Source organism: Stegodyphus dumicola, chromosome 6, assembly GCF_044657685.1.
Source record: "Stegodyphus dumicola isolate Sdum_Otavi_A_Nest chromosome 6, ASM4465768v1".
Taxonomy (NCBI): Eukaryota; Metazoa; Arthropoda; class Arachnida; order Araneae; family Eresidae; genus Stegodyphus; species Stegodyphus dumicola.
Window position 1 is genome coordinate 43,554,490 of NC_140773.1, and position 26,386 is coordinate 43,580,875.

At 32.1% G+C, this 26,386-nt stretch overlaps 1 protein-coding gene and 1 long non-coding RNA gene across 4 annotated transcripts in view; one reads left to right on the plus strand and one right to left on the minus strand.

Moving 5' to 3' along the window:
• Positions 1-26,386, plus strand: part of LOC146996731 (uncharacterized) — a 115,168-nt gene that overhangs the window by 41,316 nt on the left and 47,466 nt on the right. The gene's annotated exons all lie outside the window — the stretch shown is intronic.
• LOC118192166 (immunomodulatory peroxidase-like) overlaps positions 1-26,386 on the minus strand; it is an 88,694-nt gene that overhangs the window by 22,659 nt on the left and 39,649 nt on the right. For all 3 annotated transcript variants that reach the window (XM_035363063.2, XM_035363061.2, XM_035363062.2), the window contains exons 4-8: positions 24,350-24,573; positions 15,575-15,745; positions 10,717-10,872; positions 5,107-5,211; positions 2,257-2,358 (exon numbers count right to left, since the gene is read on the minus strand). In XM_035363063.2, coding sequence (XP_035218954.2) covers positions 2,257-2,358; positions 5,107-5,211; positions 10,717-10,872; positions 15,575-15,745; positions 24,350-24,573 — 758 coding nt within the window. The remainder of the gene's footprint in view (positions 1-2,256; positions 2,359-5,106; positions 5,212-10,716; positions 10,873-15,574; positions 15,746-24,349; positions 24,574-26,386) is intronic.

Sequence of the window (26,386 nt, forward strand, 5' to 3'; positions counted from 1 at the left end):
CCCAACATCACATATTTAAAAACGGAGTACTTTATTTCTGAACGCAGCAAATTGAAAATCTCTTCAGATTGAGCAGAAAATTTCATTCTATATCTCATTTCCGCCTCCCCCCAAAAGGAAATGCACTAAAAAAAACCTATGTTAAAAACTCAAGTTTAGAACGAGAAACTTTTGAACCCTTGGTAACTTTTGGTACTTCACACACAAATTCTCAGACCCAGTGCCCGCAGCTCATATTTTCTCTAACCATGGTTACCGCTGCCTCGGCCAAGGAGTGTTCTCGCCAGATCGTGAAAGGACAATAACAAGTTGCCAACTATAAATATTTTCCTCATTTTTTTTCCTTAGAGGAAAGGTTGAGCCTTAAGTCCAAATTTTAAAAGCAGGGACATTTTATTATTATCTGCTTTCAGATTCTGACGAGACTGTTATTTAAGCTTTTGTCGCTTATTTTGTTTGAAAGCAAGAGAGCTCTTTAATTACTTCCTTGTACGAAGTAAAAAGGAAGTATTGTAATCGCGAAAAGTTTCAGGAAACATATTTCAACGAAAATATCCATTTTGACCGCTATCGAATGCAATTAAACGATGTTTTTGCGTGATATCTGTACATAAGGACAGAAGAAAATATTTTTTTCCTTCAAAAAAATTATAAAACTGCTTTAAAATTAATTCTGAAGAGAATTTTTCGTGGCGTCTGTACGAACGTACGTTCGTGCGTACGTACGTATCTCGCATAACTCAAAAACGAGTAGCCTCCGAACGTTGAAATTTTGTATATAGGACTGCTATAACATATAGATGTGCACCTCGTATTTTGGTTGCAATCGGCCGCACCAAACGTATATAAATATATTTATATATATATCCACTCTGTTACCCGGCTCAGTGATCTCAGTTTCTTTACTCTTATATGTTTGTAAATTGTACATTTTTTGCTTTAAAATGATTGAATTATGTTGTTTTCATCTTCCGGTTAAGGGTTTTATACCTTTCGTAATTCTGGAAGCAATATTTGTACAATTATCAACAATTTAAAAGCTGTTTAAGTGCGGTCAACTTTTAAATAACATGGAGGACATATTTGTTTACATTTGAAACTGCAGAATTGTAGATTTGTTGCCAATCTAGAGAGACTAAGCTTCGCAACACAAAAATAACGCCTTCATTTATTATTGCGAATTAAATCATGCTTAATCCTTTCTGGAATTTTTTCGAGGAAATAAGTGTTTAAGATTTACTTCGTAATTTTTAATGCAGATATTTTGAGTTTTTATGTATTTTTGCCTTGTCGCGAAGTGAGAACTGAATTAATTGAATGAGAAATACTAAATCGTCTGAGAAAAACTGTTTCTTTTCTGTTTTGTTTTCTTAATTTCTTTCATACATCGTTTTAGCTTTATTATAGTATTTGAATAGAACATGTGGCAACGATAATTCTTCAAATGATATAAATTTTGTGCATTCAGAGTGTCGTTATAGTAAACAAATATAGTGAATTTTAAAGAGTGCATTTATTCTATTATGGTTTATGCGCTGCCGACGAAGTAGATTTAATTCAAACCAATCAATTTAAATGAAATTGAAGAAAAAAATGAGTATAATTTAACATTCCGTACAAGGAAGTCATGTGGTGTACACATCAGATTTTTTTACTTTGTCTTTCAAAAATAACAGTGATTCAGTTTTGTAAATTTTTTTCTGTAACTTAGTAATTATTATTGTGAAATAAATGTTTTATTTCATTGACAAATTTTAATAATTTTTCTTAGATAGTTAATAAATCGTAGGGAATTATTGGTTATCAGGAATCGAATTTGTCTTTCAAGGGAATACAAATTTATGCCAATATAAAAGTGTACGAATTAGTAAGTTTTTAATCTAGTAGCAAAATAGGGATCAGCAAACTAAGCCTTATGAAAGGTCGACATACGAAAAACCGTTTCCTACGAGTGCTAAAATAGCAGGTTCCATAACACTAGTGGTCAGCAGTTTTACCCACTTTTGCACTAGTGCGTCAGGTACAGTAGGAATATTGGGCATTTAATTTGGAGCAGGAAATGCAAGAAATCAGTTATGCCTTTGTCGAGATTCGTAGCCAGTTGCACTAAAAGAACACAAAGTGGAGAAGGATAAAGATTCCTTATAACATGATTTATTATAAAGTTACAAACATACTGCATAAATGTTTTATGATAGAATTCATATTAAATGTTTTAGAAATTTAACGAAAATTATAAGACCTTCGAAGACTTACCTGATTGGAAACAGTAATGTTTGTACCCTGACACACAATTTAAATCTCTTGATGTCGGACTGATTTGGGGCATTAAATTTCCACGCTGTGTGCGTAACTTTCCTTAGAAAGATGAAATGAAGCATTAAAAATAAATATAAACATTTAAAATTAGCATAGCAACAGCATTAAAAATAAATTATTTAAGAATTGAAGTTTAAAAAAATAAAAATAAACTTGCTTAACCGTTCTAGATTTATGTAAGTAATTAGAATTATGTAGTCTAAAATTATAAAAATTGGAAGAAAAATATAACATGAGTATAGGAAATCTATTTAGAATAAACAATGATTGGTAATGTTACGTAACGCTATCCCAAAATAACAGAAATTGTAAAATGAAAGCCAGCATTCATGATTTTGGTGATTGTGGCGCCACGATTGTTTGTTTAGGATTTCTGTCGCCGTCGCCTGTTTGCCATGTGACATCTGTCTGAGTATAGTAGTTTGTTCTTCATACTGAACTGTGTCAATGTCTGCTCACAGTTTCCTTCGATTTTCAAGATATGCTTTCACAAAAAACAAAAGAATACTACGCGTAAAATTTAGTTTGTAGTCGCAAAAAAAGGTAGGCCTAAAATTTAGTTTTTAGTTGAAGAAAACCACAAAGACCAAAGGGTATGCGGGAAAATCATTTTTTAGTAAGGAAAAGCTACAAAGAAAAAAGGAATAGGGAAATTTAGTCTTTAGTTGAGAAAACCCACAGAAAACAAAGAATGAGCCTCAAATTCATTTTTTATTTGAGGAAAAGCGCATACACAAGAAAAAAAACAACTAAACGTATGAGTAAAATTTAATTTTCAGTTGAATAAAAGAACAAAGAAACAAGAGCATGCATGCAATTTAGCTTTTAAATTGAGGAAAAGGAGAAAAACGAAAATGCATAACATTTATTTAGTTGAGGAAATTGCAGCTGAGACCTTTCATATGAGCTTCAAACCTCTAAACATGATGGTTTTTAATATGCGAGTACGTGGTTTTCCCTTATTTAAAAATTTTGACATGCCAAACGAAGAGGGCTTTGACTGATATCCGAGCTGTTAATAAGCAGTAATAAAGAAAAGTGTGAGTTATACTACAGCCTGCTAATGGTTATCGTCAAAAGGAAATTCCCCAAATATGAATAAATTTCCCTGTCCGATCATTCTAGACGAACATGATGACTGTCTATCGTCTTTCATCCTCATACGAGATCGCTTTTTCTCAGTAAGTGCTTCTTCTATTTCTGTGAGTAAAGAAAGTTACCAAAAGTAATTCAGTGGACAGAAATAGGAATTCAGAGACGCTTTCGTGTTATTTTGGGTCATGAGTTTTAGAATCATTTCCGTGTTTCTAATGACGGACAAACATTTGTATAAGTGTATCAATATCGATGGGAAAACACTTTAAAGGAGACTCAAAGTATAATACAATTGCTTTTAAGTAATTCTAGTTATATTTTGTACACCTCGTATATAAACCGCACACATGAAAGAAATGCCATACTTTATTTTCTCATACATCATGAATGATATTTAGGCAATTTTGTTTCAGCACATCTAACAGTTTTGTTGTTATTACGGCTCTTAAGGGACCTTGAAGGACAACTAAGATCAACGAATAGTACCTCTGAACTAAAAGGAAATTCAATGTTTTTCGAAGCTACGATGTAGATTTATGTTTCAGTGCATGCGCCGATTTGTCATCGAGCCTTCACTTTAATTTTAGTTTATCAATGCGATAATATTTTGTTTGAACTTTCTGTTTAGCCTATTTATATAAACTTAAGTCGAAGAAAAAAATTTTAAGCTTTTAAAGTTTAAGAGCTCCGTATAACACAATGTACGCACTTGGTGTTTCAAAGCGAATGGATTTTTAACTATTTAAGAAAGTGTTTATCTTAAACTCATAGTTTCAATTTAAAAAATCCAGTAAGATAAGCTTACAGGCGCTGCGATCAATTTTGGCCATGTGACAAATTCAAATAAAAGTACTTAAATTTTTTATACGGATCGCATATAAAGAAAGCTTTATTTGTAAGTCGTTCTCCATTAACCTTTTTCTTTAAATTTATAACATGCAGATTTGTACGTAAGAAGTTATCAATATTATGCGACTTAAGTAACTTTGAAAATGGAAGGTGAAAAAAAATGAAGTTGATAGCAGATGTCTATATAAAAAGTAATTTCTTTAAGTATAAAATATCGAATTTTGACATTTTATGAAGGAAAAAAAATCCATGCTTCTGTATTAGTGTCCCCCTGACGTTATTAACATTTTCAGAAATTTGCATTGATTGTTGCATTTGTCTTTTTTTAAATAAAATCCTGAAAAAGTTTCGGGGTACATTTGATCGCAGGAGGAATTATTTTGTTTTATTTCGCCTATGCGCTTAGGGAAATACTTTAAGTTTTCTGTTGGAACTGTATAAAAAGTGAAAGCTCCTCATATTTTTATTCACGGGTGTCTAATAACCAAAATAATCAAGCCCTGAAATCCCTTTCTTAAACAGAGACTTGATTAGATACCTTCCTTAAACTTGGAACATGGCTTTATGATGTTGCAAAATTTACCGAAATATTTTACATCTATTTTATAACAAAAACTTTCATTACATACATGAAATAATATCATTCACATTTATATTTTCATTGACGTTTTATTTTTCCTTCAAAATGAAATTTACATAAATTAAAACATTTGAGTAGAATATAACAGGAAAAAAAGGATTTTAAAAATAGTGAATTAAAAGATTAACATTTTTAAAAATTTGAAAGAATAAATTTATTTTCAAGAAAAAAATTTACTTTTCCTGAAGATAAACTTAACGTACCTGTTCCATCAAGCTCTCTCAATTTGTTTGATTCCCATTCATTTATTCCGTACAGAAAAGAACAGTCAATAAAAGACGTTACTTGGTTTATAAGCTTCCTCTTTTCTGAAAAAGAGTATATATCTGTTAATGACAGAGCCTAAATAAACGTTAAGGCCACATCGCTTCTCCGACAGTACTTATATGAATACACAGACGTGCTTGCGAAAACGAATCAACAATAACCTTGTCTACTATTCTGTCCTAAAGTAAAATATATCCTGTAGCTGGTAGCCGGTTTAGAATACTTCAGTGAAAGCTGGACAAATACTTTCTGTGCTCATATTTCAGTCGAAAGTTAAAGTGTTAAAATCTCCGAAATCATATCTTAACTTATGAGATTATTTTTAAAAACAGCAGAATAGAAATCAGGTACAGTACAAAAACTGGAATAAAATACGTTTTAAAGAGGATAATTATTCTGAATTCTATGATTCTTGAAATTTATTGCAAAGTATTTTATGTTAATTAACCTATTTTCTTATTTCCAAGTTTACCGTCATTTTTCCTTTTCCTTAGCTCTCACCACAATGCAAATGAGTTAAGAGTAATTTATGTTAGAGTTTTTGAAAGTTTTAGGGAAAAAGTTTTCAGCAGTACCAAGTAGTAAGCTTCCTTCCAGCAGTAAGCTTGCTATAGTACCCCTATCTCATCCAGGTCTACTGAAGAATTTATCCGCCATTAGCCATTTTCTTAGCCGAAGAAATCGTGGAGTTCATAAATTGAACCAATGCTTTGTTAGGCGGTTTGAATTGACTACAGCATCGAGTTACTTTCTGTTACTGATGTCCCACAAGGAGCAGAGTTTTGAGTTGAAAGTCAGTAGTTCATTCAGTATAAAGTTTGTTTGAACTTTCTCAAGCATGAGTTTTTATTTCACTCATGGGGCGATAACTCGCTTGTGTGCATAGGATTGAAGAACTTTTAACTAATTTAAAACAATAACTCTACATTTAAAATCCAAGTTCTTGAAAGTTCCAGGTGACTGAGTAACATTTAGGTTGCTTTCTTAGATTCATTGGTGGCAAACTGGTAAGTACAGTGGAAGGGTTTGGTTATATTTTGGATGCCACGCGAACGTCCATGAAGACAGCCGACAACTTTGATGGAAGGAATTCAACTTTGGCTTTTATAGAAGAACTAGAAAGTCACTTTCTACTGTATCCAGCTGAAAAACAACAGAAAGTCCCCTCACCAAGCGTTTAGCTCATTTGAAAAAAATTGTCAAGAGTAAAAGAAAGTGAAAATTATAAGCTGACGTGCTAAAGGCCGCCTTTTTAAGAACTTTCCTCAAGTTAGAGACCGGGCTCGGATATAATCAGAATTACATACGAAATATAAAATACTCGGTGAAGAACTAATAGCTTTTAGGTAAGTTTCAAATCGTTAAGTTTTGATATCATACGAAACCGGTGAGTCATAAAGTTAATATTGCCAAGATTGCTGCCGCACGTTTAAGAATTTTTGGAATTAAGAATTTCCAGTTAGTTAGAACATCTGTTTGAATTGGTTGTGAAATCTGAAAGTCTTCGTGTGTCAGAAAATTTGCATAGAATTTGATGTTTCAGCAGAAGTTTCAGAAAACCCGGCGCCGAAAGAGGAGACTCAAAACAATTTGCAGGCCGACAGAATTTTTCCGTTAGATAGACAAAATGGCGATCTCCAAAATAACAATAAAAACTTTAGATAAGCATGTAAGGATAAAGAGTAGATTAATATGCCGCCCAACGGGGATAGCGGTTAGCGACGCTGACTGCCGTACGGAAGAGCCTGCGTTCGAATCCCGAATTTTTGTAAATGTCTAGTGGCATGGGGATACTCTAAATATACGGCGAGCCGAAAGTCTTCTCGGGAAGCTGGTAGTAGGAAAAGAGGGGACTAGGACCCCTCCGGCCCTCCCCCGGGGTGCTAGCTATCAAAATTGCCGGTGGAACTGATTAAAAGTTGTACTGTAACCTGTATGGTGCTCAAGGCAACCGCAGGAGCAGTCTAGCACTCCTTGCCACGATGAATTTTGTGGGCATGTTCGGAAGTTGCTGTCAAACAAGTGTAATAAGTTACAACGCAACAAAGAACACAGTACAGCAATATAAACTAAAAAGAGGGCCGTGGATTAAAGAGGTAAGTCACCGCAGAATAAAGGAAAAGTCTTAATCGAATACTATTTTATTGAAAAATGTAGAACTGCCACATATTTAAGTTGTGTTAAATGGCACCTCTTTTGCGTTCTTGTTGGATACTTCGGCTCAGAGTATCTTTTATACAGGAATTTGTTTCAGAAAAATTTTCGAAGATGTATGTTGTTTGAAATCACAGGGACGAAGGTGTAACGCAGCAGGAAAAATATTGTTTATTAAAATGACATATACGAGTAATATTGAATGTGCAAGTTGGGCATGAAGAGCAAAATGTGTTATTTTTTTGGGAAGACATTTTCAAGCAAATTCGATTCTGAGATTAAACGTTTTGAAGGCAACTGGAGAGCAAACTGATTTTCAGTAACCGGAAAAGGTGAAACTGGAAAAGAACTATTTAAAGGAGAAGGAAGTAGAGATGCCAGCTTTGGACAAAAAGTATTGTCCTCGAAAGAAAAGAAAAAGGTGAGAGAATTGTTATGAAATTTTTCAGCATTATTTGATGATACCTTAGGATTAACTTAAGTGGTTAAAGACGAGATAAATATAGGAGATAATTCCCCTGTGCACCTCAAAATCCTACCGGTCTGAGAAGGTTAAAGGGATAAATTATAGAGAAGAAGACTGAGGAATTGTTGAAAAACAAAATAATAACTCCCACCAGTAGACAAGACTTCTGTGTATAAAAAATAATAGTTTACCTCTCACCGATATTAAATCATAGCATGTGATTTTTGAGAATGCCATTCGGCTTATGAGGTATGCTCGTTTGTAAATAAAGCGGGTGAAGAATGCAGCAAAATAACTATTCACTGCCAAAGAACTTCAGTACCTCTGACAGCATCCTTTTATTTGAATAGTGATACGGCCAAAAAAGGGAGGACAGTATATTTGGTAGGACTAAACAGTATATTTTGTGCTAATAAAAATATTACTTATTTTAAGAATTTTTATTAAAGTAAATATTGAATACTTAAATTAAAATATAATAAAGTGATTAAATTAAAGTTGCATGTAATGGAAAGCAGATTTAAGAATGCGTATTTTCTAAAGATGTATCTATAGGTATTATCAGATGAAATAAACGAAATTCAGCAAACGATGTACATAGTTAAAACTCTTGAGTATTCAGGTTCATTTTCCTAATATTATTCGATTACATATATGAGTAACAGTTAACATACTTAAACACAAACATAGAAAACTAAATCAGGTCTCGGAAAAGTATAATCCGCGGGTCACCGACTGACCCAGTTTATAATTTCAAGTGATCCACTTGAAATAACGATAATAAAGTACAATATATAAAAATAGCTTATAAAATGTAAATACAAAATGAGCACTTGAAGATTACATAAAAAATAAACCGAAAATAAATAATGAAAATAATGTTTTTGTTTAGTTACAAATTGCATTTTTAAAATTCTAACATAATTTCAAGGAGAAATCGATAAATTTGGCAACGTCGATCCTTAATCAAGAATTCCAAAAAACTGGTTTTGCCATTTTATTCGTATTCGGTTCAACTTACAAATTCGAGGAAATATTTTCACTCACGAAATAATTTAAGTAAGAGCAAGAGTAGCTTAACTACCCAAAATTAAGATGCTTGTACATGTCTTAAACAAACAAATTATAAGCCGGACTTGAGTAATTTGTTAATTGACTAAATTGAATAAAGTTCAGTATCAGAGAAGCCATTGATATCGAAGAGAAAGATAAAGTTGATCCAATTATGTTTGTTTTTATAATAATTATAATGGTAATTTTAATTTTTACGCTTAAATTTTAAAATGTATTGTAATTATTTTCTCAGTAAAATTTATCTTATTATTCATCAAGAAAGAAAGAACATTAAAATGACACTGGCCCGAAACGTCTTCTTAATACACACATTTTGGTTCATCTTGATCCGCAACCAAAAAATGTTGCTGAATTCTGCGATAAATTTTTTCCAGAAAATTAAGAGAGTGTGGTCCTCAGGTCAACCATAAACTGATGTTGGTGCTTCAACTGCATAGAAATTTCAAGAATTCAGTTCAGTAAATTCATTTTGATTATTTTTAAAATGATTGCACAGCTAAATATTCCTTGTTAGTGATTTGTCATATATCTATGTTTCCATTGTTAAGAAATAAATCAAATAAAATCAGACTTCAGATTAATTTTGTAACATGATATTTGTTAAAAATTAATTTATGATTATTGTACACAGAGAAAACTATGAATAAAAACATTTTCCATAACAGATATTTTTGAAATCTATTTTCATACCATCAGAAATGTTAGAGGTATTATTAATTAGAACAACGGAGAACTCTAAGCCAATACTGTTCGAAACAGTTATAGATGTTATGTTTTTTTTCAAACAGAAATCCCAAAAAAATACCTTTTACACTAGAAAAATATCAAGCTAGAAGGAAAGATTTAGAATTATTTTTCGTAAAAAAGATAAAATGCGAAATATCTTTATTTAATGAAATTATTTATAAATCAGTAAAGATATGCAACTCGTCTTTCCATTCATTTGGGGAAAATTGTTTAAATCAAAAATACAGTTTTAGATAAATCTGAAAATATAAAAAATGTCTTTATATAAAACATACAGAAAAGTAGAGAAGAACGCATAAGACTATTAAGTGTGAGTGTTATATGTTGGACTGAAAATAAGGTAATATTTTGACTTTAGCAACATCTACGGAGAAAGAGAGAAGAACGTTAGAGAAGAGAATCAACGATGAAAATTTGAGTAGAAAATAATAATTCGAACAATTTCAGGTCCGTCACTCAGATGCTGTAGTGATTATGAGAGCCTAATGCGATAGCGAAGGGCCTTGGATTCGAATCCCGGAAAAGGCATAGATGTTTGTAAATGTATAGTGTCTTTGCGGCATGGAGGCATTCTAAATACATGGCTAACCGTAGGTCATCTTGAGAAGTTGGTGATTGGAGAAGAGTGGTTGACACCTCGGATGGTGATAAAGGCTCTAGCCAACAAAAGGCTTAATCTTGCTCTCCTTGCCACAATGAATTTCGTGAGATTGTTCTGATGCTACTGTTAGAAGGTGAGATAAGCTATAACACAGCTCAATTTCAGGTCCAAAAGTTGGTTATTATGGACTACGTATCTCTTCCAGATGATGTTTATAAGATAAGAAACAGCTTATTAATTAGACATGATTCTTTTTGAGGACCTATACGAAACTCTTTAAGTTTCATGCATTTTTATTGAACAGTGTCATATGACAAATTTAATTAATTTCTCAACTGGAATTAATGATCCAATAGTTATTCAAGTCGATTAAATGTTTTGAAAAACTATATACCTATGGGTGTTTAAATAATGACTGATAGGCAGATGAATTTTCACTTATGAAAAAAAAATTCTTAATTCAAAATTAGGTAAAAAAGTGCAAAAATTATAGAATTTATTTACCAAATGAGCATGTTGGACAAGGAATATGTCTAATTATGTTTTGGCAAGTGAAGTTGAACTTCGAGTAATATGGATCATCAGAAGAATATGTCAAAGATATGCACTGTGGATGCTGCAGTTTATCCAGCAGACAACAATCCAGTGTTCTGCCTCCACCTATGGAAAAAGCGACTTGATTAGATATGCTACAGAATTTTAATATGACTATCGATAATCATGGAGAATAAGATAAAGTAAAAATGAGTTCAGGATTGAGATGTAAAATTTATATTTGATGGAAATAGATTATGTTTTGTGATTTTATACACACATGGTATACCAAAAGGCTATAAGAATTGTGGAAATTATTACTTTTAAAATTTAACACACGTTCTGATACTAGCATTAACCTCAGAAGCTGTAATATAACATTCTATTTTCCCTGGAAGAGAGAAGTGGAAAATAGTTAAATTTCTAGGACGACCAAATAGCAGAGATTCTATTTGCTTGCATGATACATGTAAATCCTACTGTGCACCAATGGAATTTCTATGATACAATGGTTTTTGAGAAATCAAGAACTTTTGAGGAGTTAGAATTTGACATTTAGTTTGATATCACAAAACTTTACGACTCTAATTTGAAAACAATAACATTTACCCGCTTTCGTTCTACGTGGCGTTTCCATGAAGTCGAATTTCATCTATTTTTAGTTTGGTTCCTGTTTTTTATGTTCCATAATTTTTATTTATGATGGTCAGTAATTAAGTATGCAGTGAGTTTACTCTTATTCTGTAGTGCCTTAATTTCTCTCATTCAGATTCATGCATGACTATCATTGAAATGATGATACATTCTAACACTCACATAAATAAAAAAATTCAGATATGATTTCTTTTAAGTTTTCTACTCCCCGGAAAATTAAATCATGTTACTTAAGTGCATTGATGGTTGAATCTAAAAACATCATAGATTGAAACATTAAACATCAATAAGTTATGCTTTAGAATTGGCGATCGTGCCGTTTTGGAACGATCGTCTCCAGACCTCAACTCTCTGTTACATATGGCAGGATACAGACGTTGTGATGAACGAAGAAACAAATCGAACGCGAATAAGATAACGATAAAGCAGAGGAAAGATTTTTCTACTTGGTACAATGATAGATGTCCGCCGAAAACAACGCGGTAAAAACCTCGCGGACGAAAACTCCGTGCAGAAGAAACGCAAGGGACAGCATCATGGTACAAAACATTGTGAAAGATAAGAGAGCAAGAATAAAGTATAGAAAGTTTCAAAAGTCACCAAAGAAAATAAAGTGGTCCAAAAATGCCGCAGTCTTGAAACATCGCCATAGAAAATATCGTGCTAAAAATATTAGCATTACAAATCATTGCATGATGATAACATCGCAAACATATGTTGTCAGACTTTTAAAACTTTAAATCCATGCTCTTAGTACTATTTCAACTTTAAAAAAAAATTATGACTAGTCCCACGTTTCTACCATGATATTTTCTATGGTGATATTTCAAACCTACGATGTTTTTGAACTATCTTGTTTTCCAAGACAATGTTTCAATCTATGATGTTTTCAGAACTGTGATGTTTTCTCCTTGCTGCACGATATTTTGTATGTCAGTGCTTTTCCTTTGCATTATTTTCTACTTGGCCTTTCCTTCCGCGATGTCGTTTCTTATATAAGATTATGATAGCGATTATTTTGATTGCCATAATATAACATTTATTTTATTATTAAAAACAACATAAAATAATTTCATACCACTTATTAAACAAGAAAATCTAAATTGTTAAAAATGGGTTATAAAATATTTTTTACTTAAAAGCCTCTTAAATATGTATTAGTTCATGCACAAAAGCTACGCATATTAAGAAATTAAAAAATGAAGTTACAAATTTAAAAAATGAAACGGATAACAAAAGTAATTCGATTTCGTTGCAGAAGTTAGGTTTTAACGTTCCGGACTAAAAATATGTGCCAAAACTTAGCACTATATCGTTTCAAAATGGCATTTTGTGTCTAATCACCAAAATCCTTGAAATACTTTTCAAATTGTTGCCACCAAATGTTATCGCTCTGTATTATATTTAAAGGAATTAAATAATGAAGAATGTGCATGAATGTGTGTATTTTTCTAGCACCGTCAAAAAAGAACTGTACCCAGAGCCATCGAATTTTGAATTATGTAGTCCTCCACCAAAATATGAGCACCTGGAAGCTAAAATTTTGAATTTATTTATCAGTAAAGTCACTACTGACTACGTCTGACATAAAGTCACTACTGCAGTCAGTGTATGCGAGAAACCAAAGAAAGAAACAGGAATGCTACTTTCACCTGTTCGCGCGGTGCTGAACTTAAAATATGTGCCAGTGCTGCTGCCGCAAAGATAGGTATATTGACAACGTAAATTCAAGATGTGCCAGCATTGCAGCCCATGAACGACTTAATTATTTAAATAAAGATGTACATTTAATTAGCAGACTACTTGCACGTGAAGATATAAACAAATATTACTTTCAAGTGACAATAAGTGTTATTGTTCTATGACACGGAATCAGAATGCTGAATAAACACTTTTTTCCAGATATTTAAAAATTGTATGATGGCAGAATGTTTCTATCATACAATCAGAATCAGAATACTGAAATAATACATTTTACAGTTATTTAAAAATTGTATGATGGCAGAACGTTTCCATCATACAATGAGAATCAGAATACTGAATAAACACGTTTTCCGGTTATTTAAAAATTGTATGATGGCAGAACGTTTCTATCATACAATCAGAATCGGGATACTGAATAAACACTTTTTACATTTATTTAAAAATTGTATGATGGCAGAACGTTTCCATCATACAATCAGAATCAGAATACTGAATAAACACGTTTTCCGGTTATTTAAAGATTGTATGATGGCAGAACGTTTCCATCATACAATCAGAATCAGAATACTGAATAAACACATTTTACATTTATTTAAAAATTGTATGATGGCAGAACGTTTCCATCATACAATCAGAATCAGAATACTGAATAAACACGTTTTCCGGTTATTTAAAAATTGTATGACGGCAGAACGTTTCTATCATACAATCACAATCAGGATACTGAATAAACACTTTTTACAGTTATTCAAAAATTGTATGATGGCAGAACGTTTCCATCATACAATCAGAATCAGAATACTAAATAAACAAGTTTTCCAGTTACTTAAAAAAAATGTATGATGGCAGAACGTTTCCATCATACAATCAGAATCAGAATACTGAATAAACACATTTTACATTTATTTAAAAATTGTATGATGGCAGAACGTTTCCATCATACAATCAGAATCAGAATACTGAATAAACACGTTTTCCGGTTATTTAAAAATTGTATGATGGCAGAACGTTTCCATCATACAATCAGAATCAGAATACTGAATAAACACGTTTTCCGGTTATTTAAAGATTGTATGATGGCAGAACGTTTCCATCATACAATCAGAATCAGAATACTGAATAAACACATTTTACATTTATTTAAAAATTGTATGATGGCAGAACGTTTCCATCATACAATCAGAATCAGAATACTGAATAAACACGTTTTCCGGTTATTTAAAAATTGTATGACGGCAGAACGTTTCTATCATACAATCACAATCAGGATACTGAATAAACACTTTTTACAGTTATTCAAAAATTGTATGATGGCAGAACGTTTCCATCATACAATCAGAATCAGAATACTAAATAAACAAGTTTTCCAGTTACTTAAAAAAAATGTATGATGGCAGAACGTTTCCATCATACAATCAGAATCAGAATACTGAATAAACACATTTTACATTTATTTAAAAATTGTATGATGGCAGAACGTTTCCATCATACAATCAGAATCAGAATACTGAATAAACACGTTTTCCGGTTATTTAAAAATTGTATGATGGCAGAACGTTTCTATCATACAATCAGAATCAGAATACTGAATAAACACTTTTTACAGTTATTTAAAAATTGTATGATGGGAGAACGTTTCCATCATACAATCAGAATCAGAATACTGAATAAACACTTTTTACAGTTATTTAAAAATTGTATGATGGCAGAACGTTTCCATCATACAATCAGAATCAGAATACTAAATAAACACGTTTTCCAGTTATTTAAAAAAATGTATGATGGCAGAACGTTTCCATCATACAATCAGAATCAGAATACTGAATAAACACATTTTACATTTATTTAAAAATTGTATGATGGCAGAACGTTTCCATCATACAATCAGAATCAGAATACTGAATAAACACGTTTTCCGGTTATTTAAAAATTGTATGATGGCAGAACGTTTCTATCATACAATCAGAATCGGGATACTGAATAAACACTTTTTACGTTTATTTAAAAATTGTATGATGGCAGAACGTTTCCATCATACAATCAGAATCAGAATACTGAATAAACACGTTTTCCGGTTATTTCAAGATTGTATGATGGCAGAACGTTTCCATCATACAATCAGAATCAGAATACTGAATAAACACATTTTACATTTATTTAAAAATTGTATGATGGCAGAACGTTTCCATCATACAATCAGAATCAGAATACTGAATAAACACGTTTTCCGGTTATTTAAAAATTGTATGACGGCAGAACGTTTCTATCATACAATCACAATCAGGATACTGAATAAACACTTTTTACAGTTATTCAAAAATTGTATGATGGCAGAACGTTTCCATCATACAATCAGAATCAGAATACTGAATAAACACGTTTTACAGTTATTTAAAAATTGTATGATGGCAGATTGAGTTCAGATAAACTATAAGTTAAAAAATGTTAAAATTATTGTGTCATTACTCACTTGTTGATGGTGGAGTTCGAACAATATCGTGAGCTAACAACTGACCAAAGAACGGAAACATCTGCGAAATTTTCACTCTTGGTAGTTTTATGTCATCACTGAAATGCAAAGATAACGTCCTCGGATGAGGTAAAGGTTCTCCATTCGCTGCATCTGATATCCCAGATACACCTAAATGAAAAAAAGTGTAAAATTAATTTGAGCGAATCATGAATTCTGCGTGCGATAAGAAAACAATTTCAGAGGCTTTCTCTAAATCTTTCTAAAAGTTATTTTTGAAGAACTTAAATTTGCTTTAAAATAGCAATATTGCAATTATCCATCATAAAAAATATAACAGAATTAAATGATGGATCAGAATTCATAGTTAACATTAGTTAATGAAATTACTACGCTTTGAATTGGGTGTTATTCCGTTTCGGGGAAAGGAAATAAACACTATAACAATTTTTAAGAAACTACCACGGCGCAGAAAACGTGAACAATAAACTAAAGGTTTATCTTCGACTTTCAGCTTCACACAAAGCCCCAGATTTAAAATATTTGCTTGGTGCTAAAAATTTCCTTTCATATCTGTGGAGGCGCTAAAAAGCGAACGTCATGAAGCTTTATGACTTAAGTAGAGGGCCTCCCTAAGCAAAACACTTTTCATTCGTTTGATAATGGTGCCTGTATGTTTGATCTAATGTCGTTCTATTATGGTCCTTGGACCTTGTGTTATGTTCATGTACCGGCAGAACTACTCGAGTGGATTGTCTTGCTTTGATGAGGATGAGAATGAAGAGAACAAGGTTAATAAGTATGATGATTAGAATAGGGATGAGGGGAATCAAAATCAAAAGAATCAGGAAGAAGATGAAGAGAAATTAAGCATGACGAAGCGTTTATACTGTTCAAAGCGCTTCATACCGATCTTAGACTATGCAATTATGTTCAAACATGTCTGTATTCAGATATTCAGTGTAAGACTTCTACTATCTGTTATAACCTAAAGTATTACTGAGGCTATCCGTATTAATTTGTTAATAACTGTGGCATGTATACCCATGGAAAGATCATTTGATAATGCATACAATTTATGTACAGTTATCAGGACTACTCTTTCTCCGTATATCTGCTTTGCGGATATGTAAGTGTCCTGAGTAGAACAGTTAGTTTACTGGAAATTATTGTAGAGGAGATGACGAAGATGAGAAGGGTTTAATTACCCTTTATTCTCCACAAATTACAGGTGCTCCCGCACTTCGAGATACAAACACCAAACACTTATGGACTGAACGTAAGAAAATAGGAACTACAATCTAACTAAATTTAAATAAGAGCTAAACTTGAGTACTTTACACAAATAACACTAAGATTGGTCTTTTAGGATTTTAGGTATGTAGTAAGCAAACTGCGGGAAAACTACAATACGTCTTTAATATCAAGAAGACTAAACCTCTGGCCTTAAAGGTGGACAGCAACTGATTGAAAGCACGCGTGAAATAAAGTGGCGAGAAGACTCACTCTCTCTCTACTTGGCGAAAGCCACAACTTAAGAGTTTGCAAGCACAATTTGCATAACCAAACTAACGCGTTTATTCTGGCCGGAAGTGGAAAATAAGAGAGGACAGTAAAGTTTTAAAATAAAATAAATGTCAGTAAAACTGAAGATCCTTATACATTAACCATATTATGTAATGGGTAGTCAGTATTTATATACTTAGATCAAGTCTTCTTATGTACTATTTTATACTATGTATACCGAATATGTGTACAGTTATAATATATACTGTTCTTACACTACATTACAATTTTGGAAATTATGTTGAAACATGTCTGTATTTAGATATTCAGTGTAAGTTTTTTACTATCTGTTATAACCGAAAGTATTACTGAGGCTATCCCTATTAATTTGTTAATAACTGCGGCAAGTGACCCCACAGAAAGGCCATTGATAATGTATATAACATATGTGCAGTGACCACGTTATGTGATAGTAGGCATACTCGTAATAGCATAACGGCTTAGTAACGTCTGATCATTGTGCATTATTCTTAGGAATAATTCCATGGAAATATCCACAAACGCACGATGGTACTTTCCTAGAACTTCGGACTCTCCACTTTTACTCTAACTCATCTAGTGATTCAAACACGAAGACATGTTATTGTCAATAGTAATTCCCACCCCCCACGAATAATCGTAGCATTCCTATGTAAGGTGACTAAGCAACAATAACCTATGTCCATAAAACTCTTCAGTTATAACGAAACAAACTACTCTGGATGTCTTCCACCGAACAGGCATCGTTCTGCATAGATTTTTGAAACGGAAGACTGCTCCGTGGTGTATAGTGAGTGGCGGCAAAAATGGAATTTTCAAATCACGAGAGTTTTAGACCAACTCACCAACAACCAGTTCTCAATATCTAATAGTTTTAGACAGTGCTTGGAAGTAACGGTAACTCCTTTGGCCACATCGCGTTTCTTAATTTCTTCCTTCTTCTTCAGAATAGTGCCGATCATCGATCTTGAATGATTATCGATGTCGAGCGTAAATCTTCCTGCAATTCCATAACTCTTAGCTTATATTTTATATTATATGATTGCTTTCTTACGTTCAACGGCCATGACTTCCTTCTTTTTCTTTGCAGCACTATCTGAGCCAACAGTCCTCTTGGGAGGCATCGCGAAATAATTATTTTCACGTTAAATGTGAAAAACAATTAACTCCCAAGCGCACAAACATGTAGATCAAAGAACATTGAGTGAACTGACGAGGGCCGACCACGAGGCGACCCTGATCGGGATACGCGTCATGCATACCAACAACCTGACTCGTTACTCGAATTAATGCTTGTATTTGGAGACGAATGTTTTGCCCATACATTCCTCGAATCTCGAGTTTCTCGTATATAGAGGTACTCGTATCTCGAGGCTTCACTGTAACTTAATTTTACTCAACAAATCCGAAAATCGATCGATCACAAAAATAATCTGATTCATCATTATTCACATCTTTCTAGCTATGTAGAGACATTAGTTTTTTTTTTTTTTTTTTTTTTTTTTTTTGTAGCAGGAGACGTGAAAAATGAGCAATGCCCTCGCTGGAACTCGAACCATGAATTTTTCGAATACGCGTCCAGCGTGCTGACCGTATTCGAGAACCTTGAATTTAAATCACAGAATCCACGAAACCGATGATATATTTGAGCTATACAATACTATTTTATAACCGAAAGTTGATACTTTACGGGTAAAAAGCAGAAGCTGGTTAGAGAAATTACTGTAATGTTGTTTGCTCCATGCACAGAGTCACTTTGCTAGATAATACTTTTACAGGCGCCGAAAACGATTGTAATGCCAACTACAGAACATTTGAATTAATTCTGGTGGCTACATATAGTTGCATGCTTCATTTCAATGCTAATAATTAATGATATTATTGGTTAGATTTTCTAGATTTACATCAATATTTCTCAGCTGTCTTTGTGATATTTTTTACCATTATTTGACATAGTTTCACTCTAAGTGTGCAGAGACATTACGTTTTTTCGAAGCAAGAGACGTGAAAAATGAGCAATGCCCTCGCCAGGACTCGAACCACGGACCTCTGGAATACGCGTCGAGCTTGCTGACCACTACACTACGAAGGAATGTTAAGAAGGCGGGAGAAATACTTTATAACTATCATTATTAGGGTCTATCAAACTTCGGGATGAAGCGAGTAATATTGACTCTAATAGTCTTTCGTTTTCATTTAAAAAACGTAATATCATCCATAACGTAGCCTTAGAACGGCATTTCAAAATGCACAAGCAGAGAAACAAAATTCTACGGGGTATACGTAAAATAAAATAAAGCCACACTTGCCCCTAATTCTAGAGTAGCTGTTCAAAATCCTATATCTATCAAATTTCGGCTCCAAATATTGCGTTCAAATATAAATTTTATTTTCGCTTCTATGCACGCAACCGTTCTAAACATAAGCATTTTCTTTTTGCAATTTAGTTTTGCCAAATTCAGAAATTAAATCAAACTCAGCACGTAGTAGAATCGTGACTGACATCACGAGCAATACTGTGTATCGAGAGGCCTGAAAAAAGTCGTTTCACTTTTCTTTCAATTTCATCAACCACAAATCTATCGTTTACTTATCAATAAGTGTTCAGAAGAGAGTCAGACGTTGACTTACTCCGTACCCAGGTAAAAACCTACTAGCTTCATCTTTTACTCTGACCATACATACCCCGAAGGCGACAATATATAGTTATATACGGCATAGTGAATAAATTCCTTATTTATTTATAATTTTTTATGTGTAATATAGTGTATTTAAAACGTAAAATGATATAATAATTTGATTCAGCATTTTTAATTGTTTATTTGACAGTATGTTTAGCTCTTGACACTCGAACATTGCTAGGATATATGCCTGGCTAACCAAATAATACTTTGCTAACATTTTCATGGTAAGAAGGGGGTTGTTTGAAACGCAGCTCGTTTGTATGGTGTGAAACATCTTCATTTCCAAGTTCAGGTTTCCGGTCACATGTACAGTGAGAAAAAAAGGGGGGGGGCAGTTCTGTATCTCCCGTTCTACTGGGCCAATTGACGAAATTCAAACTGTAGTTTTCATGTCTCAAAAGCGCGACTTAGGATATATATTTGATTTATATATAGCATTATTCTAACATAGGTATACACGAAATCCGATTTTTTTTCTGAAATAACATATAAATTTTTTCCATATGTCGATTCTACGACTCATTATGTCTAGATATTAAATTTTGTAAATATTTAGTGAGAAAGTTATGGAGAAATTAAAAAATTAATCTTGGGCCATTTTTTTTCAGTTTACGCCAAGAATTCTTAATTCATAGTAACTACTTATTTTCTTTTTTCATTGATGCACGAGAGGAAAAGAGGTCCATCGTTCATTCATTCAAATAGTTTAAAAAAATGGCGTAAACTACATTTTCGATATTATCGTTTATATTAAATACGCCAAATTTGAAAACGCACCAAAATGTAAATTCACGTATATCTTAGGAAATTTTGAATAAAAACTCTAATTTTTTGCACAATGCTTAGAAACACATCTACTTTAAGGCGATGTTAAAAATTTTCTAGGTTATAATAAAAAATGTTTTCAAAACATTTATGAAAAATACAAATTTAAAAAATAAATTATAAGAAATGTACGAATTATATTTGGATTAAGCCTAAATTTCAAATTCTAGAAAGTTGCGCTTTCGAGACCGTTTAATTCCGTTAGTTGCGCTTTCGAGACATGAAAAACGAAAGTTTAATTTCGTCAATCGACCAGTAGAACGGAAGGGTGGGGTACGAACTGAGCAAAATTTGATCGAAGATCCCCTCCCCTCTCTTATCTAATCCACGAACTGCGCGACGTTTCTTGTCCCCTCTTTCTTTACCAAGAAGATTGGGTGCTACAAAAAGACATTTATTGCCATTAATGGGACAATTTATTGAAACCGCAAGCCTCTATTTTCGTTTATCAATATTGTAAAAATTGTGCATACAAAATAAATATTAATTTAATGTCTGCCGTGTGCTAAAGTAAACATGAATTTATTTACACTCATTTTAAAGTTTTATTATGCTTAAAAGAATAATGAGCCAGATCTTTTTTATTCTCTGTAAGAATTAAAAACTTTCCAAGCTGTAGATTTTAGTTGCTGACATATCAGTTTTGAATAATAAATTTGATAGATTAATGACATACACAAAACTTATACATAATCAACCTATCAAATATCGTATTTGTAGCGCACCTTAAATAAGTTTCTTGTCTAGGTAAAATATTAACAGATCTTCTTAGGTACCAAAATGGTTTTAACTTTCAAATTTACTATTATAGGTAAACAGTTCTTATTTAATTTAAACAATTATCTTTAGTAAATCTAAAAACAGGATTTCTTAAGTGGTTCTAAATTCACACTTATATTATTGCAATATATTGCCGTAGTAAGCTTTCCATTTTTAGTCATTGAAGTTATTTAAAGGTTAACTTTCTTAGAAATTCCATATTTTAATACTAGAAACGTTTAAATATTTATTCTGTTTCCCAGTTACTCTACCTGAGGTACTTTGGCATGCATTTAATTTCTAACGCACATTTAATTAAAAAATTGAACTCCTTTATATTCATATCTTAGGATTTTCAGTTCCCTTTTAATCCATTCCTTTTTCACATACTGTTGCACTGTATTCAAGTTTTCATGTATGTAGAATTTATATATTTTGTATTGTATATATGCCAATTTATATTTAAATGATAATTTTTATAAATTCTTGCATCATAACTCTAGTTAACAGAAGATGTTTCTAACACATTGGTAAAGCTTAATCTTCAGCACACAGCACATTTTCTAACCTAGTTTCAGGCTGAATTATTTGTAAAACTAATTATTTGAAATTATTTGCTCACAAAGATGGTCGCTAAATTACGCTAATAATATTTCTAACTGTTGTAATTTATAATACAACGAGTTCATGTGATTTATAATATAATTCATTTATAATTTTTTCAGCAGTATTGAAATTAATAGCAGATACTGATAATGTTATGCATTTAGATTACAATGATTTAGCTTGCCATCGCCTTCTGCACTGATGCTTTTATACTACATTCTTAATATTTCATAATGGCATACAGATAAGTTTAACTCATTTCCCAAACATATAAATCTCTGATTCAGCCCACTTTTGCGGATGTATCTTCTATTTTATTTAATATATTGTTCAGCCTAATTTCAAAATGTCTTATGATCAAGCAGAAAAGTCACTAAACATTGGTAGTTCGACCAGAGTTTCTAAACCAGAAATCTCCCAGCTCTTTCTTTTTTTTTTGACTTATTTACTGTGTAAAAATGTATCGTAAAAATTTTAGTTCATGAAGCAAAAAATATTTTTTAATTATATTCTTTAAAAATATTGCAAAATTTTTCACCTTAGTATATCTTTTTAAAAAGAAAAAAATAAGGAAAGAAATTAACTCGGATTCGATGATTGATAGCTCGGTCCAAATTATATATAACCTTTTCCAAAAGCAGAGAGTTTATATGGCTATCAATAAATTAAGGATTATTTCACCATCTAGTTTTCTTAACATGTTTATTCCAGAATTTTCTTTTCACACTGTAACGCTTAACTTTATGAGTTTTCTATAATCATTCAGTTTCTGTAGCCATGGTAATTTTGTATACCTTCTGACAAATAGTTATATTTTTAACCACCCTATTTTAATTCCTGTTGACTAGAAGTATATTATTCACTTGTTTCACAAGTGAAAATATTTATTTTGTACGTAAATCTACGTAAAATAGCAATAAAACTTCAGCTATGTGGAGCTCCTGATCGATTGCTTGTTTTAGAATGAATGAAATTAAACTTAATGTAACTGTTAATTAGCTTATTATTAATTTAATTGTACGTTTCTAATTAATTATATGTTCAGATATTTCCAAGTATATTACAGAAACTTTTGCATCGCAATTTTTAGTTTTTGGTTAAAAATTAAGCTTTGAAAAGCTATTTTGTGCAATGAATTTGAGTCTTTTATTAATTTTACCTATTTATCTTTTAAATCTCTATTCACAGAGATTATCTAAAATCTATGTAGATTAAATTTATGCATCTAAAATCTGCTTTATAAAAGTTTATCATATTTATAGTAAAATGTGTGTTGTAACAAAACTTATTTTAAGGTGAGAATTATTATTTGATTTATTTCTTAAACTGGATGCATGAGAAGCGACCGAACCAATAAAGACATCTCTTTGAACCATATCGTACAGTTGATTCCCGTTTGACGAACTTCAAAGGATTAAAATTTGATTTACTTTTGATTTGCCGGTGGTTTGCTGTATCCAATTTAAACATGGGTCGTTTCAAAAAAGGTATACAAACTGATTTGTGAATCATAGAAAGAGAATTCATTATCAGTACTGTCACATCTACGAAAGAAGTTAATAAAAACTTTAATTAAAACAAAGTTAATTCCCATTATTCTTACATGCGAATAATAAATTGTTTTTTTTTTTGCTGTTATTACATTTCACCATTTGTCAATAATTCTTTTCGATACAAACAAACCGTTTAGGACAAAAAATTTTCATTTCCTAAAAGACGAATCACATGTGAAGCCTCACGCTCAGAAAATTTATTTACCATTTTGGTTTTGCCTTAATAGCAAAAATTTCTATTGTAGCATTAACCTTGAGTAAAGCAAGGTCTGACAGTTGAAAAAAGACGAAAGGAATCAAAGAATCGACACGGATTCTTTGACTCAACTGATCAATGGTTGATAGGCTTAGCTCCTAGGCTCATAGGCTTTTAGCGCATGACGCAGTAGGAAATCCTAAGGTAGGTGTGTTTTCGTTTCGCAAGAACTGAGAGTTAGGCCTGCCTTGCATAGTCTGCTTAGAACACAGCGAAAAGTGGGAGTGAATATAAGAGAATAATAACCTAAAGGTGTTTTTCATTATTCGAGCAGCCTAAATAAATTCAAGAGTTAGTAATTTTTAAGCAGAAAATTGCAGAAATTCTGGATAAACATTTGCGAAATAAAAAAAAATCAGTCGAAGATATCCGTACTGTTCGATATATTCGATTTTTATACAGATGGAGGTTCGCTATAGCCAAATAAAATAACATGAAGTGCATAGGAAATTTGAAGGTAAATCAAAAATTGTGTTTGTTATATATGGGGACTTATTAAGCGAACATTGATTGCATAAATTAAAGCAGAAAAAATATTTTCTCTTACCTTTGTAATTTGCTGGTAAAAGTCTCTCATGACACGAAAACAAAGAACCCCATCTAGGATGTTTTAAGTTATTGCAACTGCCATCCAGTGTTCTGTATAGCGACGAGGAATCACACTGGGGCGCAGGTAAGACTTTCTTGCATATCCTAACAATTTCTCGGAATTTAGGAACTTCATTGAGTTTTTCTATAAGTTCATTTCTCTTTTCTTCTGACAAATCATACCTAGAATTTAAACAGCACGTTAAAACCTGATTCGAATATATAATAATAAGAGATATCTAATGTTGAAACATGTTGTACCTTGAAGCTGTAACTCAGTCTCAGCTTAAAAAAAATCTGATGTGTACACCACATGACTTCATTGTACGGAATATTAAATTATACGCATTTTTTCTTGCATTTTATTTAAACTTATTAGATTGAATTAAACCTACTTCGCCGACAGCGCATAAATCACAATAGAATAAATGCATTCTTTAAAATTCACTTTGTTTACCATAGCGACACTCTGGCGCTAGTTTACTTAAGGTATCCGACCTCGTTCGGGTACCATTTTTTTAAAAATGGTTTTTATTTTAACTATAAACATATTAATTTGAAGATAAGCATATTAATGAGTGAAAACAATTTAAAACGTAATGCTAAGTAATTTTAATTTTGAAAAATAATGAAAAAAAGGATAATTTTTGCTTAAATTTTGCCTTTACGGCAACAACCACGGTGAACAATGTATATATAAATATGCAGTTTTTTAAATTTGTATTTATATTTACACTTGTTTTGTATGCAATGAAGCGACATAATTAAGTTGTATTCTTGTTTTGTATTCTTGAGATATGTCAAAATATATCGTATTTATTGTATATTTTCCTATTATTGCATCCAAAATCTAAAAATAAAAAGTAACAATTCAACTTCTAAATAATATTTCTAAAATATTTTGCTTCAGAGCATGCATCAGATTATATGAAACATGTATAGAAAGCATCATTAAATTTTATCCATAAAATATTGAGTTATGGCTGTTACCATTGGCAATATTTACAGAAAAAACATTTTCAGAAAACTAGTTTAAAGTTTTCATAAAACAATTTCTTAGTGAAAGAAGCATCCTTGATAATTAAAATTCCCCTGCTTTGTAACTTAACACCTTGTTTTTATCTTCCCACACTTTGCACCTTTTCTTTCGAACAAAGTGTAATTTTTTCTGTGGGTTTTTGTAAAACTTGTGGAATGCCACCAAAAGTCATGATTTTGCACTTTATCAAGTTTTCGAATTCCCTGCTCAGTGTAAAATTCAGGGCACATACCTAACCCTGAAAACGCTTCAAGCAAATCTATAAATCCATCATTAAATAAAATTAAATAACCCAACACTTACATTTGCTCCAAACATTAATATTCGCAAGTTTATGAATGTTTCTTTCGGAACAATTTGCAACAAAATGCCATTAAAACGTTCCTTGATATTTTGAGTTTTGCCATGTAGACACTTTTTAATAACTCTTGTTTATGTAGTCAACTCGATATATGTAGGTTTAATTAAATTCAAAATATATATTGATATACCAGAGGTTTATGCCTAATTTTTTTCTTTCTGATTTTTTCCTGATTTCTGCAATCACACATTCATAGTTGCACCAATTCATTGATTATTGAGGAGGGCATTGGATCCGGAGAAGAGCTACAAAGGAACAATCAGTTAGTACAACCTGCTGCCTCTCAATTAAGTTTCAAATATGACTTCTAATTGCAATCCCTAATTCTGCAGTTTATCAATAAAAGAATCAGTCAGTTTACCTTTTCCTTTCCATTCAGGCGCGGAGTTTTTTTACTTTTCGTAGTCCACTACCAACCCATGTTCAATGCATTCCACTTTCTTGACCGAATCTTTACCATATATATCTTTCACAATTAAAAACCCCTTAGAATCCCCACCCTCGTAATACTCCGTGTGCTTCAGCTTTCGTAATGTAATCGATCATTCAAACAGGGAATAAGCACCAACTGCTTCCATACCCGGAGCTGCTTCTTT